General features: G+C 35.1%; 2 protein-coding genes across 2 annotated transcripts in view; both read right to left on the bottom strand.

Moving 5' to 3' along the window:
• Positions 1 to 16,421: 16,421 nt before the first annotated feature.
• Positions 16,422 to 18,197, bottom strand: LOC123697570. The gene has a single exon (XM_045644112.1). It carries the CDS (start codon positions 18,195 to 18,197, stop codon positions 16,422 to 16,424), a length of 1,776 nt encoding a protein of 591 aa, XP_045500068.1.
• Positions 18,198 to 18,383: 186 nt separating this feature from the next.
• Positions 18,384 to 22,655, bottom strand: part of LOC123697400 (semaphorin-2A) — a 108,808-nt gene continuing 104,536 nt past the window's right edge. Inside the window, exons 12-16 of the mRNA XM_045643898.1 lie at positions 22,395 to 22,567; positions 21,196 to 21,387; positions 20,301 to 20,438; positions 19,410 to 19,518; positions 18,384 to 19,207 (exon numbers count right to left, since the gene is read on the bottom strand). Of these exons, the coding sequence (XP_045499854.1) occupies positions 19,151 to 19,207; positions 19,410 to 19,518; positions 20,301 to 20,438; positions 21,196 to 21,387; positions 22,395 to 22,567 (669 nt within the window). The 3' untranslated portion in view covers positions 18,384 to 19,150. The remainder of the gene's footprint in view (positions 19,208 to 19,409; positions 19,519 to 20,300; positions 20,439 to 21,195; positions 21,388 to 22,394; positions 22,568 to 22,655) is intronic.

The following is a 22,655-nucleotide window of genomic DNA, read 5'->3' as shown; positions in this document are numbered from 1 at the left end:
TAAAAATATATGTGCATTCTGCATGAGGGTATTTAATATACCTTTGAAGTTGTTCGTACGTCCAACACATAAGTGTTTACTTCACAAGAACTTTGCACTTTCTGAACGGTAAGTAAATTAAATAGTTATCTCTTCAAACTGGGTTGTCACAAACAATTTTCTCGTGTGGATGAGGGTTAATTTCATATCTGTAAGGGTAAAAATGTTTAAAGAGCTCAAGTTAACACTTGAGGTAATTAAGGAAAGTGGTTTTGAAATGTTACAGTCTACGTAGCTAGCCGCACCTTGCCTAGACGGAGTGCTTACAGTTTGTTAATTGTATTTCATTATTTTAGTTTTTGTTTTGCGACTGTGGTATTACGAAGAATACGATTTCTGAGAAATCTTTGAATATTGTTTATGAACGTTATTTTTATTTTAGTTTTGTAGTGTAACGGTAAAGTTCAAATTCTTGATTTCATCCTTTGGTGACTCAAATTTTTTGTAAGAGCAATTTAATATAAATTTATAATATTTCTTCGACTTTTTTAACTGTGTGTTAAAAAAGTCGAGTGATTCCTGAAGCCAGTATTTATTGAATAAATATTGAAGTATGTTATTCAGACTTATTAAAATACTAATTATATTTTAATAAGTCTGAATTTATGAAATAACCTCTATCCTCATAATACAGTTATCATGAATAGCACCCCTTGCCGTGATATACACTTCACTTTATAAAGTATACGTCTAAGGTAGTTATTCTTTGGTAAGAACCCTTCTCCCAGAGGAATTCTGCTTTTGGTTGATCCATAATGGCAGCAAGAGCTATTAGTGAAGTTTAACTTACGGCTTACCGAGTTACCAACTCATTGTATGAATCATTTATTATGTAGAATTTTGTATTGATTACGTTGTAACATTATGTTTTGTCAGATTCGTTTTCCAAAATAGAAACAGTATGAATACTATATCTAACATAGTAATATACTATTTATTATTTTGTATATTTTCCTATTTTTAGGATAATTTTGAATCTATTAAAATATTTTTAAATAGTTTTAAATATTGAATGGAAAATTATATTTTATCCGTAGTTAACTAACTTTGTAACACATATTAGCAAGTAACAAGAGGAATCGGTATTTAATAATTAATCGATAGCAGTTAGTCGATGGGGTTAACGACACGTCTTCCAAGTTAAACCCTTTCTAAGCCTGCTCTCACGAGACCAACTGATCTATCGAGGGTCCTAATGAATGATGATAAATGGCCTAACTGTTTATGATACATTTTGAACAGGTGGTTGGGCAATTATAGAGCGCTATCTGTATTTATACGCGTAATTATTTTCATTATTATTTGTTATCGAAAATCTAATACGTATTCGAACGTATTGTCAGCTACGATTAACTTTTCTAATCATTTAATGATTGAAAGTTGTGTGATTGTTTATATTGTTATATACATCTAGGTACACAAAATAATCAAACACTATTTAAGATAATAAACCTGATACCTTTTATCTAATAATGTGGACTATGCGCCATATTGGTCACTCGCCCTCTATCATAATCCTTTTGCAAGTAAACTTATCCATATTATATTTTCTGTATTAAGCCCCTAGATAGTAATACTTCGGAAACTAGTGAGTAATGCAGATGAAAACCTATCTACTACATAGTAACTATAGTGCACAGTTATCTAAAGTATAAAACGATTTTGACGTTTTTATTTATATATACATTTTGCGTACATACAGGGAGCACGCATCACTGGATACTACGTGAAATGCCACTTAGGGCAGGATAATTTTCAATGAGTAATGGTCACCCTAAGATCTATCAGTAAAAATTGAAGGTGGTATCGTCGGATTTGTGCGTATATATATTCCATATGTGTGTTTGTATCATTTATTTTATTTAATGCAATGCTCACCGCACTTACATTGTGATAAATTGTATATCAAAACGATTCGGTCCAAAATAGTGTTTACAGCGGTCGATTGGTACCAGTAAAGAGATTTTTACATCATTAAAACATAGTAAAATCCAAATAGATATTATTAAGGGATGTTCCTAATAAATTTTGATGTGAATGACTGCAACATTTAGATTATGAATTTTATTTGCGTATATACATGACCTCTTTTTTAAACTTGAAATTTCTGACTTTAAAGGCTCATCAGTGAAGTTACGTCGTGGAATGACAACCAAATAAATAGCTGGTTCCGTACATGATTTTATCTTCACGATCGATGGTACTTCCGATATGAGGGTGGCAGCAATCACGGTTATCTCGCATTGTAAACAGCGACGGATGACCAGACATAGGGGATGATTTGCCGACGCCTCAGTGATCGTGACAGCGCTTTTCTGCTGGTAAAGGAAATTCTATTCGTGACGTCATTGATAAAATGTGCTTCTATTTTTTCAATTTCAGTATTATGTTCTCTCACTCATAAGGCTTATTCTGTGTAATAGGCAGGAAGAGATTAGGCAAGTTACAACAAAACAATAAAATTTCTAAATAAATACATATCCAGAAGAATATTTGAATCTTCATTTATAATAAAATGAACTATATCATATTTTTTATATGTGTTTATTATTATCTTATATTACTCCAAACTCAGAATTACCTAAACAATTTTAAATCTTCTTGAAGGTAATTCGGAGTGTAACACTCCTCCAAACCGAGGGCACTTAAACTAAAATTTAGCATGCACTAAGGTTCTTAGTTTCTAACGCACTACCCGTACATTACCCGTACAAACGGCAATTCACTAAAAGAATATGTAATAAAATAAAACATTCGTGTCTTTAAACGCAGGTGTATAGAGGAAGTTAATAATGGACAAAGCTGTAGTGGAAAGCCCGGCTCATGTTTGTATAGCTAGTAGTCTCTTCTCTCTAATCTCTATTGTACAATTGTTTCGGTCCAAAGAATAACATTTTTGTACGCTAATAATACGTAATTGCGGCTTATCGTCGGATTTATTGTAAATACTATCTACAATAATATTTTGTTTGGAAGAAAACATAAGCGTTCGTTTTCACTGCCTCATAATGACGTAAGAAAATGTACATATTATTACTACAATTTATAGTTATCATTTAGAGTTTACGTAATTAGTAGGTACGTATAATTTACATTCATGTATGTATACCACAACGTTAATAGATAAAGTATCGAATTATCTATAGCAATAATAATTAATTATGCTTAATCTGAGTCCAGATTACAGTAATATGGTATTACGTTCATAAATTGTAATCATTTCTTGATTTTGTTTCCAAGGAAAATAAAAAGATATATTACCTAGACTCGTATAAAAAGACTAGTGGCTTATCTCGATTTCACCCTGGTTGACCATGAATATAAAAATAAATATGAAATAAAGCTATGTTACTGGGAACAGGAGCATTCTAATGGTAGTTTGTTATCGATCTGGTAATAATAATGATGACTACGATAATATATTACACGATTATTTTAAAGTATTATTTTAAACTATATACTGTCTGCTTATTTGAGTAGCATTTTGCCAAATCTTTCACATTTACAATATGAGTTTAGAAAACGCTAAAAGTACGATTCTTGTGGCACGATATAGCGGTAATGCACAACACATAGCACTCACACCGCGATTGTTCTTTTCTGTCGGAGAATTAGCAAACATTTCCAAATGCTTTTTAATACCCCGCTCAAAATGTAGCCTATGCACAAGCTTTTAGTGCAGATCAAATTTTATTTCCTTTTTCCGAGCACCTATCATATTGTATTCATATTTTATTTATTTCTGCTAGTGGCTTTACGCGTTTATTGTTTTGTTAACTAAATTTATATGAGGTCAGGAGTTGTTTGGGTGTAAATCTATGTGTCATTTGTAAGGACGTTTCTACATTATCAACATTATTTTCGCTTGATAAAGATCTCAATTTAATGCGTATTAAAATGTAAGTAGGTATGCACTTTTAAGAATTTTTTTAATAATTTTCAGTTGATAAGATAATTAGTAAATTATACAAATAGGTACAGTTACTTTCGATCCGGCACGTTCCATCTAATCGTGTTATATCAAAATATTATTAATAATTTATCGTTAGGTGTATAAGCGCATTAATTGTATGTGTAACAATATAATATGTGTTGTTATTTAACTGATCGCATGAGGGCCACCAACTGGCATTGATTCAGAATAGGTTACAATAGCTAGAAGTTCAAAGAATTTAAAATTTTACATTATGCGATACGATAATTCTACACGATTGTTTAAATATTTTTAAATATTTGTATGTTGCGCTTTACGCAAAAATTATGATACAGGTAATAAAGGCGTTCTTATAGAGATTCATATATCTTATGCAAACAGACACTGAAAATGAAACACCGAACACAGTGTTATGACATAACATCGCGTTATAGTCCTCTATTATATAGTATGCTGACAATTATAAGAAGTCCTATGATCAACAGTGAAATAGCCTACGACACGATAAAATATCGCGCTAGGAAAATAGGATTTTGAAGACACGTTAGTGCGGTTTGTGACCGACCATCGCTCAGTGACCGCAATCGTAACCAAACACCTGTCTGGATGCATCTCTTGCAAGCCATGCATGCCGTGTGATATTAGCGGTTTCATTGTGTTTTCTATACTTATAAAAATTGCAACTGAATATGTACGGTCTCTGAAACTTGTAAGTAACAATTTTAAACCAATATATATATATTTTCTTACAGTTTAAAAGACTAGACGTGACAGTAAGACTAAGAGATGTAACGTAAGTCATTAATAGTGGTATCACTTTTGAGGTTATATTCTTTGCGAATGGCATTTTTCCACAACTTCTAATGCTTGACTTTCCAATAGTTGTTAATATTCTACATTCCACATGTACTCAATACAAAATCACGCGCATTATTCTGCCGTTTCATTAGTTCATTTAAATATACAATCAGTGGATTGATCATAAATTGTCCTTCGGTGTATAACTGGTAGCGAATTGTGACCGCAGGCGCGTATGGCACATTAGGCGCAATTCAACTGTGGCGATAATATGGGCTTACGATTGTATGCGGGTAAAGGATTGAATCCAGATATTAGATTATACACGGTTACATAGAAATATTCGATGTGTAAACGCGTAATCTATAAGAGGTTCAGTTGCTCTATCACTGCTAATTTTTGACACATTTTCTCCAGTATATCCTTTTTTATAATTGAGAACGCAATTCTGTTGAGTCTACAACTACTACTAATATCTCAATCGTTCGAAATTTAAAGGAAATAGAATTGCTTGAAATTGCAGAATTATTTTATTACAAATAGGACTTTATAAATAAACGAAATTCATACACATCATAACTGAAAATCGATAAGAAAACATTTCATGTATACCTTCCCTTAGTTTGATTATAACTGTTAATTTTACTAGTTGATTAACACATAACTAATTTATAGCATACTGTTTCAATACCATAAACAAAACAAAAGCTCAAAACAACGCTCACAAACAGTACACATTTGGCAGACGCTTCAAATGTGTTACCATGGTCTGCTACAGGAATTCAGTCAATTATATATCGTATAATAATATATACGGGCTAATCAAGTTCCCTCAGACACGGTCCGTGCCCACCGCGTTGTAAATCGGTGTGAACGTACCGTCGGAATAAAATTGAACCCTCTCGTTTCGCTGGGCTGATTAACAAATTCCATAGCACAATGTAAAATAATTGAATTACCGTATTCGGTTCTATTTGCATGCGTCTGTTTATGTTTGTGGATGATATTTTTGTTTAGTGTTTGTTAGTAGCTATCGCTAAATGTGCTTATTCATATTCTGATCATTATATTTTCTGTAATATGAGACGCAAGGAAGGAGTACAAGACATTTTTTTAGATTTATTAAGGCCTAGATAATACAAATATAAAATAACTCATAACTTAATGAGATTATGAATGAATTACATTAATTCATTAATATTGCTACATCCATCTGATGCAAAATCATAACTTGAATTACTATTTTTTTTATTAAGTAAAAATTTATAAAATATGCTTCACGAACCACAAGCAGCATGTAAAGGGGGCAAACATTTCCTTTAATAAGATTAAATTTATTTATAAGATCACGGTCTGTACGAAAGAAAACAGCCAAAAATATCCTAGAAACGACACACACGCACTACGCTGAATAAATCCAAACCTGAAAGAAAACATTACTAAAATCAGGTTTTAGATTGTTTAGTTCAACAGTAATTCAGTATTTTAAATAACAAATAAGCTTCCCATTTTATAGCATATCAAACTTTTAATAATTTTCAATCAAGGAAAAAATAATTGACCACGACTAAAATTAAAAAAGATTTGCCACTTAAAAGGAAAAATATCAAAAATATCCACTGATTACATTTTCCATTAAAAGTTTTCTTGGAATTTCTTCAATACGCATGCTGATATTATATTCATGAATTTTATTTTATGATTTAACGTAAGCTAAATAAGGGATTTCATTTGAATAATCTATAAAACACAAAAGAAAGATTGAAATGAAACATAAAATTAATTCTTTATGTATTTACGTATTCACTTATAGGACGTATGAGCCGTTACAGCTATCGAGTATGGTAATTGAAACCTCAGTATACAGGTCGAAGGATATTTTTAAGCTTAAAAAAGTTCAATACATTAGAAAGTCGTTAGGAATTGTGCTAAAATAGCGTTATTTTCATCGAGTAAGCGATCCGCTGTGATTAGCGGTCCGCCGCGATGCGTGACTGTTTATGGTCCGTGACTCGTTCACCCCTTCACCCTAAACGCAGACACGTGTATGGATTAATAGTGATTTTTTCCCCATTAATCCTCAGCACGCCAAATGTCCAATTTTCTATGTAACCCCTTTAATTACCATCTCTAAGACGTGAGCAAAAGTTTTGCTATTGCAAATTTAATGAGATTCACATAAATCGCAATTTAATTATCATAGTCGTATTTGAGATATATAAGCAACTTATTATTATTCTCTATTATATTTTTTATGAATTTTTGTCCCTAGAATATTAATCATCATTCACAGTTGCGCTTTCTTTTGTTTAATTTAAATTTTCCTCTGTGTACCCCAAAAGAGGTTAAAATTTTTGTAATTAGGTACAAAACGTTATAACTGTTGGAATTCATTGGCTAATAAATTTCGTTATTATCTTGTTTAATGACTTCAGAATGTAGTAAAGTTTTAAGTATTTCACCTAATTCACAACTCGTGCTCAAAATTAAATTTGTCCTAAAACAAAGCAAAATAAATACACGCATGCACTCACGCGCCGTGTTTTTAGGTTTTATGGAGCTTTCGAAGCGTATAATGACCATACAGGTATAAAACTGTTGTTCAGCCTGTAATTCATAATTACGCAGAACGACGAAATTCACTCTCAGAGGGATGTACATTGCCCGAGATATTTTGACGATCTCGCATTCTTCATTATGCCGGCGCCGAGTTAACACGCTTTATAGCCAACAATACATGTTTATAAAATTTGCATACGTTCATTCGCACTCTTCCGCGACCATTACCTTTCCATTTGGTAAATAATTTAGGAGGCCTCTAGGACGCCGGCCAGATATTAAAAGTGATGGGTCCCCAAGGTTTAATATTAGACTCCCCTCGTATTAAATTCTCTGTCACGCGAAATTCCCAAATGCATACGCGAGATATTTTTTGCACATGTTCATATTTTCACTTTTGTTGTCTCATTCGATACAGAATGTCACGTGATTGTACCGAATTATTTGGAATTTTCAATCGTTGAATTGTACTTAATTTTTATTGGGGAATTTAATTGAGACGCACCATTTGATGCAGCTTGGATAATGGAGAAACACGCTGGCAATGCGCTGCAAAAATTAGAAATTTCGATATTCGATTCCTGTTTCCAAATTACTCTACGTTTTATATCTGTAGCATTGTAAACGAACTCGGAAATTGCCTTTTGTTCTAGTATTTTATTTATTTTAATTATGTATTGCATTTGTACTGTTATGTATAATTATGTCACATTATAGATTATGTTCATTATTCTTTATTATTCAGTGCATTCGTACTTAATTATAAACTGTAGGTAGGTACATGGTGTCATGGCATAAAATATTAATGCAACTTCATTTCAAATTCATATTACAATACTAAGCAAGTTGCGCAGGGCGTTGAATAATCGAGTTCATTTTATATGCATCAAATTCACAGAACAAAACTAATCCAGAGCCCGGGGGCAATAAAAATGTCCTACTTCCCGCCGCTACGTTAAAAATAGATGAGCACAAGGTGTAATCTCGGCGATTCTTATTATAAAATTTTGCATCTCAAATATTTTACATTTTTCACCATTTGCCTCGACATCACCCCACTGAAAAGAGAATACATCAATTACTTTAAGCTAAGTGGCTTCACTACAACTTTACAACGCATTTAATATTCATTTATTTCAGCAATTCTTCAATGTTTTAAGAAGCTTTCCCCAATTTTATTCAAGTAACGAATTTAAAATTATCGGGAAATAATAATTTAACTATAAAATATTCACTTCTTTAGAACTCAAAGGCCTCGCAGCAAATGAAATAAATCTCTATAACAATACAGTTGATTTATCAAAATTAAATCTCTTTGTCGAAATGAATAATCAAATTTATCAGTCACTCGAATCTTCTATTTGAAAGGGCTTGAAAGGTTCTCTGTTTACACTATTTTTGCAATTATGATGATTAAAATTGTTATTTTAAGTGAGTACCTAATCCTTTGCGCTCGTTATTTATTTACTACTTAGAATGTATGAGCAGTATCGTGGACCCTTAGCTGAATTTATTTTTGTAAAGGTGTTATCAAGGGCTCTCCCTAAGATGTAGGCAGACAAATACATCCCGACATCCCCCGTCTTATGATAGAAGCCCGTTGTTTGTTCTATTTTATAAAGCCTTGCAATAAAACGTTTGTATTTTACATTTTTTTGGGGCCATAAATAAAAGACCTCTTGTAAAATTGCATTTTAAGCATTTCTCGATGCGATAGCGTCACCTTTGGTTGGGACACTGTTGGGGTATGCGTAATAAGGGACGTTAAAGTTTTCGAATTATTTACGTTATTTGATATTTCAGATTTACGACATCGTCGGTCCGTATTGATGTTTTTGTTATTTCGGACCTTACTACTTTCTATTATATTATATTCAAAATTTATTTAACATATTACAAAACAAGTCTCTACTTTTATAATAATCTACATTGAATGGATTCGTAATCAAATTACCTACGTACATATATATAATTTTTTTTTATTTTGAAAACTAAATTAAATTGGGTGTGCAAATAAAAAAACTTTCTTTTTTAATATTTGCACACCCAATCAATGGGTAGAATGTATTAGCCACATAACATTGTAATAAAAACATCTAGAATCTGTAACTACATTCTTGCAAATAAATATAATTTGAATTTGAATTTAAATATAACGGACGTATGTGCACGTTGTCGCAAAAGGATGTTATTTATAGAACTTAGCAAAGATATTATGACGGTTCGTGGAAATCTAATTGTAATTCTCAGAATCCTCTGTTAATTTTATTTAATATTTCATTCCGGATGTTAACAGATAATAAATTAATAACTACATCATGTCCAGTGCCTCGAGGAAGGTTCGCATGGAGTCGTAGGGGTTCAAGTGAAATTAAATTACGAGTTGACAAAATGAGTTACGCCCTTTTCTGTAGATTAACAAACAAAAACTGATGGAATGGGGGTCACGGAGGCATTAATGTTGTTAGAGGCAAATGAGTCTATTCTTCGCGGACGTGTCGCCAATCGCACACAATGCTACAATTTAAGCTGGTCATTGTTCTTGTTCATTCGTCTCTCGATTTAGTTTTGAGCTTTTATCGCTGCCCATTTGAATGGTGGGCGCGACGCCGCCTGCTCGCTTCGATGATTTTTCCACGGTTATACATTTATGTACGTATTCGTTTTCCATATATTCCATTTTATTTTATTTGTAAACGGACTCGTTTAATGAATAGGAAAATTGTATGATGCGGCAGATTGTACGGTGCATTAACTGACAATAAAAATATATAATTATATGAGTTGATACCACAGAACAGTAAAAATCACGTTGAGAGGTACATATTATTTAAAGAGCAGTATTAATCCCAATAATGGAAAACATTAACGCTTTTCTCAATGTTAACTTTTACATTATTAATAACACAAAGAATCGAACAAATTTTATAAGCATACAAAATTATATCCATAATTTCAATTACTTGCTTGACTTAAAATCGACTTACGCAACGCGTGGCATAACTGACCACAAAGGGGAGGACAATTTTGTACGCTTCGAGATCCAATTAATTTAAAAAAATCACCATAACCCAACGCCGATATTTGAAAGGGCTTATTGTTATGTAAATTTGTGCAAACTTGCTAGCTAGTCGTAGGCATGGCTAATTGTTAATTCGTATAATACGCTTACAGGGACGCGGCTCGACCGTACCGATGACGATGGAAAGATTATACGCACCGCATACCACACTCCTACCACATTCGTCCAATATTGCGGGACAAAGCTTTTAAGTCATTGTGTCAAATTATAAAATGTGCCTTATATATATTACATATTGTATATTATATTTATCTCTTAAGAATATGTTTTGAGCAATCAAGATGTTAGTCATACATTTCTTTAAGTGGGGCTTCAAGTCTTAAAAGAAGTGTTCAAAAATAATTTCCAAAACTTAGGATTAGTTATGAGGTCATTTTATTATTACTTAAATAATTGAAAAACTGTGTAGTTCTGGAAAAAAAAATCTATTATATCATATTTCTTAATAATCAATCAATCAATAAATACTAATACATTAATGGTAGTAACTGGGAAATTGTACAAAACGATCTAAAAATGGAAAGAAATTAGTTATTAGATTTGTTATTACCTCATTGCTCTCCAACTATAAAAATAAACATCCAAATAATATAGCCCTTGGAAATTTAGTAAAAGTTGAAATTCAATTATGATAGAGTATGTTCAATGTAGTAGAAAACCAGATCAATTGGTATTTGCCCTTAATATTTTTATGGTAAATGAAGACGAAGCTTCACGCTTGGATAAGCTACGAAATGATTCTACGGCTATAACTCACACTAGTGTGCAATCATAAACATCTTAATTATGTAAGTAGAAATTTGTATTTTGTTTTATAACACAACTATAGTATTCATATAATTTATTATTGCTTCGTAACATACATAATATCTGAGAAATTCTACTTTTCAATCGGCCGGTTGGCAGTGTATGAATGACAAAAGGCACGTAGCCTTTTGTCATTTCATTTTATTAAGTATCACAAATATATAAACAAAAAAACATTATAATAAATGAATTACCGTTTGAACGACGCAGGAGAAAATTATAACATTAACATTATGATTGCATTAATATCTCCTATACACGAGGTTGTACATATTCTTAACAAAGTTGCATCATAAATCTTTTGTATGATACATAGTTCTTACCGTAAGCGATACAATTTAACACATGATACACGCTGTCTTCCAACTAGGACAGTGTTTTGTTACCGGGTTGTGATTCTCTTAAGTTTTGCGACATTATGTAGATTGTTAGCAAAATGTATGTTAGTTGGGAACTAGGTAACGTGTGACAAATTTCGCAACTCGGTGCACTGGAATATCACGCGATCTAAAGTCTTATGCGGTTCACTATTTTGTTACATATTATGTACAAGTGGAAAATCACGAAGCATATGTAATTAGAGAATATTACCTACTAGAGATACTCAATTAAGTCGGAGCCATACAATCAAATTAAATGCAACTGTTTTAGAAATTATATTTTATTTATCTGTTAAAACGTTAAGATACTTTCAGATGATAATAATAGCTCTATCTCTATTTGCATTATATTTTGTATGAAATATATAATCCTATAATTTATATTAAAACTACTGTTATTAAAACTGTTATCCGATACCCTTACACACGCAACGAAATGAAGGTCAAAATGAAAGTCAGCAGCAGTCTGCGCAGGACTAGACCAATTTTCGAACGTTGCCATTAGCAATTCATAGCAAATAACACGTAACAACGGTAATCAGTCTATAATAGAAAAATCGTATTTCGCTAGCAGGCAAGGCGGTGCCAAGCACAGATTTCGTCGGCAATGTATCGTGAAATTAGTTTAGTGGCACTATATAATTACGCGCCCTTACTTTTTATAGCCCTAGTCGCCGTAGGGTGCGTCCCTTGGTTGTTATGACGAAAATGTCAACCCGGCCTGCGACTTGATGAATTGACACTATTTTAAACATCTTTTTCCTCCTTACCCTTCCACGAGATTCGTATACATGACAACTGATAGGCAACCAATTGATTTTACACACCTGTCATGTGTAAGGTCAATGTACTTAAGAGAGGAATTGTTTTGTAGCATATTTCTCACTACTATACTACATAATAATCTTGTACCCTTTACTCTCTTTTCTCTAACTTGTTTATGTGATTTTTAATGACCATATTAATTTATTAATACCAATAATGTAATAATTGTAGCCCCTCGGACTGTTCTTTAGAGTTTAGAGGGTCGACAAGGAAAATGTAATATTATCTACATTTGAACAAATTCGTTTACATCGGTCCAGTCAGTATTGATTGATTAAAAATAATTTAATAATATCAACTTAAAAATATAATTAAACCGTTAAATGGTGGTATGTATGCCCCAGATCAAGGATATTCTGCTATATATCTGTGTTTTTTTATATTTTTATCTTAAACTAGCTTACCGCCTGTGGCTTCGCCCGCTTTCTCTAAAACGATTTGAGATTTAAACTATCCTATCTCTCAAGTTGGATCGAACTGCACATGGTGTGCGAATTTTATTATCATCGGTTAAGTGGTTTAGGAGTCCATTGAGGACAAACATTGTGACACGAGATTTATAATTATGTACTAGCTTACCGCCCGCGGCTTCGCCCGCTTTCTCTAAAACGATTTGAGATTTAAACTATCCTATCTCTCAAGTTGGATCGAACTGTACATGGTGTGCGAATTTTATTATAATCGGTTAAATGGTTTAGGAGTCCATTGAGGACAAACATTGTGACACGAGATTTATATATATTAAGATATATTAAGATAAGATAGCAGTAGGGGACATAAATATTATGTAGGTATGAATAATTATTCGTTGTTGCTTCTTTTAAGGTTTTATTTGTCGTTACTTTTGGACTTAGCTGTACAAGAGGTTTTAAATAAAACTCAAACTGCAAGATACATTTCATAGATTTATTATATAAAATCTTAAACTACCTTTGAATTTTATCTTAATACAGTATAGTAACATGTGAAATTTACAGAACTATTCGATTAGTACAGATAGTAAGTATTTAGCTATAATTATTGCGCAAGATTATCCCTTTCGGAACATCTTTAGTTTTAAAATCACTAAAATACTTAAGTACCGAACCTTAAGTGATACATAATTTAAAAAGCTCAGATTTATTTCTATTATTATATCTATTTCGATCAATGTATGTACATTATGATATGAAAGATTTGAAAATATTATATAATGTATTTGCTAAAATAAAATAATATATTTTGAAGCACCTAATCACCTAACCTTAACGTCAATAATAATAGTTTCGGTACGAGAAACTAATTACTTTAATGAAAACGAGTACTGAATATTAAAATACATTTCAAAATGGCCGGTTTCAATGTTTGAGTTTTAAGAAAATGAGCTGTGAAGAGATGAAGGAAATGAGAGTAGATTTAGAAAGAACAATATTCATCTATGGCGTTCGTAATAAATCTCTAGAAAAAATATTTTTACAATTTTATAAAACGTTTTTGTCTTTCAAATTCAATAGCTATTTATAAATAGTAATGGTGTAAGTACAATAGTATAATACAAGCTCTTAATTAGTACTTTATGATATGGAATCGAAGTATCGAAAAGGTACCAGTGAGGATGATATTGTTATATTAATTACGAATCATCTAGGTCGACTTTAAGATCAAATTTCTTTGTACAAAAATATGCAGAATTATTCTCTAAAACACCGTCTACGTTCATATACTAACGTTTTATACATAAGTAAATATTTAGTAAAATTCTATACCGGGACATGCGTAGTTAAGGCGTAATTACCGGCTAAACAATCACAAAGAAGCGTTCACAATAGTGAAAATGTCACTAATCACGCTTTATATATTTTGAAGAAAGCTGGGCGCTAAATAATATTGTAATGAATAGCTACGCGTGACCCGGTATACTATGTATCTATTCAGTGAGCAAGCCTTTATATTTAGTTACAATTTATTGCTGATGTGTTCATTTTGTTAGAACATGTTTGTTTAATGCAGAATTATACATTTTAACATAACATTCACTCAATTATTTAAGAATGAAAAATGTAGAATGTTAAATTTTATAGGTTTTATTTAATCACAATAAAGCAATGAAATACCTGAACAATATGTGGCAGTGAATGTTTTGAATTTAATGATTTGTATTAAGTTTATTATTTAATAATATATAATTTCAATTTCTTATACGATACATATCTCCAAAACTTGACATAGACTATGCAATAGCTCGCCAGAGTCATAAAAATTTAAAATATTAATGTTTTAAAATTTTAAACAAATCAATACATGGAAGATTCTCCCGTTCCGTACAGAAACATGGCATTTCGTTAATTGCATAGTCTAAACAAGTTATTTGCCATTATTGCATTCCAATAAACACTTAAATTTATACGATTTCTTATGTATCACAGGCTTAAAATATATTATTATAGGGACGTGCATTCTATACGTACACTTATAAGTAGATAGAGAAATTAGGTAACTATTTACACGAATAAGGGGAAAAATAATGAGGCAGACCCTCCCACAACCCTCGGAGATTTCAAATTACAGAACAGCTATACGTATTCATTCATTAGTAAAAAGGCAACGAGTTTTGATCATTTTAACAAACTTAATTTTTTTTTTTTTTTTTTTTTTATGTCAGAGCAAGCAAAGGGGCAGGTGGGCCACCTGATGGTAAGTGGTCACCACCGCCCATAAACACTTGCAACACTAGAAGTGTTGCAGGTGCTTTGCCGGCCTTTTATGGACAAATAAGCTCTTTTCTTGAAGGCCCCAATGTCGTAGTTGTTCGGGAACACCGCAGGTGGCAAATCGTTCCACAGTTTCACCGTACGCGGAAGGAAGTTGCGGGTGAAGCGGACAGTGGTGGAGCGCCAACCATCCAGATGGTGCGGATGGAACTGGTTTTTACGGCGTGTGGTCCGGTGGTGGAACTGTGCGGCTGGTAGTAGGTGGAACAATTCCTCAGAGCACTCCCCATAGTAGATTCTGTACAGTATACAGAGAGACGCAACGTCTCTTCGCACTGACAGAGGATCGAGCCTATCGGAAAGCCTACGGTCATCGACAATTCGAGCTGCTCGACGTTGGATGCGGTCAAGAGGAAGGAGTTGATACTGTGGGGCTCCGGCCCAGAGATGAGAACAGTACTCCATATGCGGTCGCACCTGAGCCTTGTACAGCTGAAGTCGGTGGGCCGGCTTGAAGTACTGTCTCGATCTGCTGAGCACACCAAGCTTTTTCGAGGCTAATTTAGCCTTCGCTTCCAAATGACTGCGGAATTGAACGTCACTCGAGATTTCAACTCCGAGGATTCCGATTTTCGGCGATATACTAAGGGGAGTACTCTTAAACCGAGGTTCTACGACAAATGGGGTCTTTTTAGCGGTGAACGCGCAAACCTGTGTCTTTTGGGGATTGAACTCAACAAGATTAAGTTCGCCCCAATCCGAGACTTCTTGAAGGGAAGACTCGACTTCAGACACAAGTTTGTTTCGGCTCTCATTGAGGCTTTCCTTTGAGGTGTTCGCACGGCCGGGATAAAGAGCATCCCCCGTACTGTCGTCTGCATAACAATGGATGTTACTGATTTGTAACAAATCATTGATATGCAGAAGAAACAGTGTAGGAGATAGCACGCAGCCTTGTGGGACACCAGCATTCACATAAAGAGGCTTAGAGCAGGAACCGTCGATAACGACCTTAATGCTCCTCTCTTCCAGGAAGCTGGCAACCCAATCGCATAACCTCGCAGGAAGTCCGAAAGATGGTAATTTCGCTAGAAGTGCCTTGTGCCAGACCCGATCGAAGGCTTTCGCTACATCCAAACTTACAGCCAATGCCTCCCCTTTACTCTCAACCGCCTCCGCCCATCTGTGGGTGAGGTACACCAAAAGATCACCAGTCGAGCGACCACTACGGAAACCGTATTGCCGGTCGCTTAACAGCTGGTTCTCCTCCAGGTACCTCATGAGCTGGCAGTTAATAATGGATTCCATTATTTGGAGAGTAAAGAGGTGATGGCGATCGGTCTGTAGTTAGACGGATTTGAGCGATCGCCTTTTTTAGGGATTGGGTGGACAAGAGCAGTCTTCCACGAGTTCGGAACGATTCCTTTGGCGTAAGAGAGCCGAAAAAGACGCGTTACAACCGGTGCCAACTCAGGAGCACATGTCCTAAGCACAATAGGGGAGACTCCATCCGGCCCTGTCGACTTATGGATGTCAAGGGAAAAGAGAGCGTTTCGAACGGCACGTTGTGTGAAACGTATATCCGCCATTGAATGGTTGCACCGCGGGATGGTAGGCGGTGTCTTTCCCCTGTCATTAAGAGTCGAGTTCCTAGCAAAGAGAGCGCCCAGGAGTTCGGCTTTCTCTTTAGCGGAATGGGCCAGAGAGTCTTCGTCCTTGTGCAAAGGAGGAAAGGATGAACGACAGAAGTTACCTTGGATGGCTTTGGCGAGGGACCAAAACGCCCGTGTTCCCGAAGGAAGTCGCGCTAGTCTATCGCCAAGTGCACCAATATAACTGGATTTAGCCCTAGCGATTTCTCTCTTGTAGGATCTGGAGGCAGAGTTGTACTTCTTCCTGATGAGACCAACGCTTGGATCGCGACACGCCGTTGCTGCAACCCAGGCTTGAAAAAGTTCCTGTTTCTGACGAGACGCCATGTTACAGGAACGTCCAAACCAAGGCTTAGATCTACCACCAACGGGCACAACAGAGTATGGCACAAATAGTTCCATACCCTGCAGTACCACGTCAGTGATAGACTCAGCACAAGCGTTGGGATCCTCCGAGGAGAAGCAAACAGGCCCCCATGGGTAGGAAGCGAAAAAACCACGCATTCCGTCCCAGTCTGCCGACTTGTAGTGCCACACACGGCGTCGAGCTGCAGGTGTCTGCTGTTTCGAGCCCATAAGTGGCACCATACTCCGTATCAGGCAATGGTCTGATGACCCCAGTGGGGCCACGACGGAGACCTGATAGTTCTCGGGATGTGTGCTCAGCAGAAGATCCAAAAGAGAGGGAGTATGGCCCTCCACATCCGGTATTCGCGTAGGCGATGAGACCAGCTGTGTTAGGCCATAGGCTAGAGCAAAATCGTGTACAGTTCGTCCCGCGTGGTCAGTTGTACGCGACCCGAGCCATTCAACGTGGTGGGCATTGAAATCGCCTAAAACCACGAGCTCTGCAGAAGGGAACTGTACAAGCAAGGTGTCGATCATCTCTTGGATGTGCTCAAATAATCGGTCGGTACCAGTATTCCCGCTGTGGGATCTGTACAGGCAAGCATAGACGCGAGGGTGGTCGCCGCAGTCAATATGCAGCCAGATAATAGACAGATCCTCACCTTCAAGGGTGCCAAGACGTCGACAACAGATATCCTCCCTAACGTATGCGCATACCCCGGCACGCGGTGCAAAAGTATGCTCCAGCTTAAAACCAGGGTATGTGAGATAAGATACGTCGGCCGGAGTTGATATCTGAGTCTCAGTCAGGAAGAGCAAGGCCGGCTTAGCCGTCTCAAGATGGTAGTGGACGGCGTTTAAGTTAGTGTGCAGCCCCCGTATGTTACAAAAGTCCACCGTGAGAGTGGAGGGGGGTGATTTTTTTTGCTTGCTCTGCGAACCCCTTGGCACATGACCGAGCGGAATTATGCCCGCCCCAGAATACGACGGGCTGCCGCAGCGCAGGCGCTGCGGGAGGGATTCTCCTGCACCGCAGGTGCCGGTACCCTCCTGGGGTATTCTGCCTAATAATGCCGCGTTCATATTTGGGGGTTGTTGTTTTTGGGCCTCCGGACCCCTCACTCACCGTACGAAACGCGGTGGCATACTGTTAATATGCCACCACTTCACGCCGGTTTCCTGTGAGGGTGTGGTAACTTCCCCGGTGCGAGCTTGACCCATTTCGTGCCGAAGCAGTGCTCGACTCCCACTTAAGGGAGGATCTTACAAATAGGATCAAAATTCACCCGTCGCGTTGCCGAGTCTTCGTTAACGTGCTGTTCTGATGATACAATAATAATTATTTTCAGCCTAAATATTTAGCAAATATCCCTATACTTGCAATTTTTCACCGATATTTTTCTAGTATTTAAAAATAAACATTTGTACTGAAAATACAGCACATTAACTAAAATAATAAATGTAACAAAGGACAAAATATAAATAACTTAAAGTAATAGGATCGTTTAACTACCACGTACACACATTAGGCAGTTTAAACGCGGCACCGGGCGCGTCGACCGCACGAGTACGAAAATTTCAAAATACTAACAATTTTACTACTCTCTTAACAAAGCGTACTTACAACATGAAATTTATGTTTAAACTTTACACGCCATCACCAACAAGCATCCTAGAACTCTTTGTTCTATTTTAAAATTGTCCGTAAAATTTTGAATTTTTATCACCTTCTCATGTTCGATGATGAAATGTTGCACGTTTTCCATGCGGGGTACGAAAACACTTTTTGTCTTGATGTTACACGGTAACGGCATTATAACAATCGTTATTAAGAAAATATATTCCGGTACAGTCGTGTACACTTTGAGCATCACAATATTTATAAGTTTGCGCTGTCCGTATTCTGTTGTCGATGGAATTAAACTGTTTTATGAGAACACATTTAAATATTTGAGAGCGGCAGACACGTAAGGTACGGGGATTGCCCCGTAGTGAGTGACGGACTGAAACATGAGATAGGCGATGTTTAGAAGCTATCACACAATCTCGTTCGGATGCGTGTTTTGATTGGAGTCGTTTTGTCGCGCGCATTGCTGAAACAGATAAAAATGATTAGAAGTTGTATACGTATAAAATTACAAAAGGCAGAAGAACAGATATCACTTAAAAATATTATTATACAATAATAAAAGGTAAAAATATCAATTTAGAACACTAAGTACGCTACAGATACAGATTTGTAGAGAAAAGCAGCTTACATTAAAAACTACGTTTATCTAAGTACTTTTGACTTACCTCTTGTTTTCTTTCCCACGTTTTCATTGCGCTTTTATATTTTTCAAACTCGTGACACCAGTTTGAATAAATCTTCTGATACTCGTTACTTTTCTCAGGTGGTGAACATCTGCAATAAATATTCATTAAGCGTGCTTAACCGTTATACAGACATATATAAGAAGTAAATGGAAAACGTTATATTTAAACTGGGTTATAGCTCTTATGTATTAAAATGTTATTTTTATTATAGTGAAGGTCTTTCTGAAGTTCAACAACTACTAAAATATTAATCTGGCTATATTATATACAATAATTTTTTTATTTCCGACAAAAATGATACCGGAACAAACGTGAATCGGTTAAATTGCAACCACTAATGGAGAATGATATTAAACAATAAAATTAGCCAAAATAAACGTTTCATTGTATTGCGCATAATTTATGTGCATTATATTAATGACGTTTCTACAAATATAAATTGCTTTTATGCTAATTGGGCATTATTATTTCAAAACATTTTTGTATTATAATTTCTCATAAAGGTAGCATAATTATATGTAGTTCTTTATTTACCAATTGAATGGACAATTGCTAAATTAAATGGACAGCACATTTTTATAATTTTAGGAACAAGACAGGTAATATTTTAGCCAGTCCGGTTAAAACTGTAAATGTAGAGATACTTTATTACTCAAATTAACTAATGTATATGAAAAGTAAAAGTTTATTTATTGTGTTTGATATTGTTTTACCAGCAGTCCGCCCTGGCTTCGCCCGTGGTACATATTTACTTTTTCTTTACATAAGAACCATCCTCGTACTACCAGGAATATAATAAAAAAGAATTATCGAAATCGGTTCAGCCGTTTACAAATGATGCCGTGACAACGCGAAACGGGTTACATTTACCTGTGTATATCAACAGTAATATTGTAGGAGCACAGCAGAGAGCCGCCGAGCCAGCAGTCGTACCGTCCCGCGTCTCCCTCATTCACAGATATTATGAGCAACCCATGTTCTGACGTCTCTATGTATTTCTCTGGTTTACTGTAAATTTAAGAATAATATTAATATTCCGAAATTCTATCTTTAACTTTTTACGCTTTTGTAATTTATTTTGATTATGGCCTTCATTTTTCTTGTACATAATGTACACAATAACAAAGACATGTTGACATCTATTTAAAAAGTATCCCATATACCACAGAATTGTCTTTGAATGCTTGTGCATTCGAATTACTAGAAATAACAACTCAACAATAATGAGAGAAATAAAAACAAAAGCCAAGGTTAAAAAAAACAATTAACTACCGCCTCCGTGTGAAGGATTTGAAACAGTTTAAAAGGCATGGCAGGAGAGAAAGCGATACAAACGTTTCCCCCGAGTTTTAATTATGCCCACGGAAGTAGATAGAAGTGGATTTGGAAACACTTTAATTAATCTTGTTGCACGCGTACAGTGCACCCCGCAGGTTGGAATGCTACGTTTGTGGTAGGTATATTGAATGTTCTATTATTACGCTTAGTGTACGGTTTTCAATAATTTTGGTTAATGTTCTTGCGTTGCCTACTGTTCATAGGAATGTAAGTACATTGAATGTTGTATCATTACTTTATTTGTTGTACCTATATTTTAAACTTTTAGTAATTGCACTTGCTATGCCATTTAATAACACGTCTGTCATTTATTATATTTACAGCCAATGTGAAATTTTTCAACGAGATCGTGAAATGTGGAAAAGAATACAACAAAGACCTCAAACAATTTTCTTAAATACAACATTTTATGCTTAACAAAACTCACTTAAAAGTGATCGGATGGCGTCCTTTCTCTCTCGAATAGTGGTACCAGGAGACTGCTCTCGGCTGCAGCACTTCAGGCATTTTCACGAAGCTGCCGAGATGGAGGCTCTGTCCCCACGTGGCTGATACACTTTTACGTGATATGGATGAATCGCAGATGTCCGCTGTTTCATTTGCTACGTCTTGGATTAACCTGGTAAGAGAGTTTTCGTGACTTATTTTATATAGATGGATTAATTAAAAAACCTATATGAGAATTGTATAGCAGTTTTTATCAATGTGCAACTAGTATGTATAGGTATTATTTGCAATGGATAGGAAATTATTTACTATACTCTCATTAATGTACAGCACAATTTATGTAATCACAAATAATACGTACGCGTTATGCAGACGGAAGATAATCATAATCACATAGCATTTTCATAATTATTGTAAAACAACTAGCTTTGTTCCTATATCCATTTAATATAATTACGTTTACATTTCAGAAAATTGGAGTAGAAGTATTGTTCATTATTATTGACATTGGTTAAACATACAGGCGATTGCTTGATAGTAAAAAATAAAGGTTGTATTTGAAATTTGAGTTGTTTGTTCTCGTGTGATTATTTGATACACAATGGACGACCGGCAGGGTGTTATTAAGAATCGATTTTATGTTATCGATAGCATCGACTGAAACTTAGTTAATAGCACTGGGTTATTAAATTTGAAAGCTATGCAGTCGATGATAATAAAGTATGGACACTGTTGTTGGATAGTGGCTATGGCAATAAAAATAACGGTGAATATTAATTATCAAAATCACTACGTTTTCGAACAGCGACGCTGATAACATCTAAAAGTGATTACAAGTTCAATAAAGCAATTTTAATAAAATTTCAATTTCAATTAGATACGGGTAAATTATACGTTTGAAAATATTAAGCTTCCAAAATATTGATAAACTGTGTTTCAAATAAAAATTAATATGTATATTTAATTTGTTGTAACAGGTTAGCAAAAATTTAATTTTTCAAATTGTACAAAGCCTTATATAAGTTCTTTTTAATGAAAAAATAACAACTCTTCAATATTTCATATTTTTCACTGTTACTGTAAGCTTTTATTGAGAATAACAATATAATTCTTGTAACATGTATCAACATCGGTATTAAAACGCATATTACTACATAATATATCTTAATTACAACTCACCCCGGCATATATTCTCTACAAACGCCAGCGTCTCGATCCCACCCGCAGTACGGATCGCGTGCGCACCGTACGCACGCGTCGTAGCGCCGCGCGCATAACGCCAGGCGTAGCTGTAGCACTCGCCGGTCGGATGCCGCGTAGAGTGAGCCGTGCATGCGAGATAGTGCCATCGCCTACGAAAAGTCGTAGATGTAAATCTTTTAGTGCTTACGAAGTACACTGAAGCTATTTTTTTTTACCTCTACTACTAACAGAAACTTT

Source organism: Colias croceus, chromosome 14 (assembly GCF_905220415.1).
Source record: "Colias croceus chromosome 14, ilColCroc2.1".
NCBI classification, from domain to species: Eukaryota; Metazoa; Arthropoda; class Insecta; order Lepidoptera; family Pieridae; genus Colias; species Colias croceus.
This window is presented reverse-complemented; position numbering and strand designations above follow the sequence as displayed.

What these genes read in the sequence shown, in the direction of transcription:
- LOC123697570 (XM_045644112.1), bottom strand. Translation starts at nt 18,197, where the DNA reads ATGAACGCGGCATTATTAGGCAGAATACCCCAGGAGGGTACCGGCACC.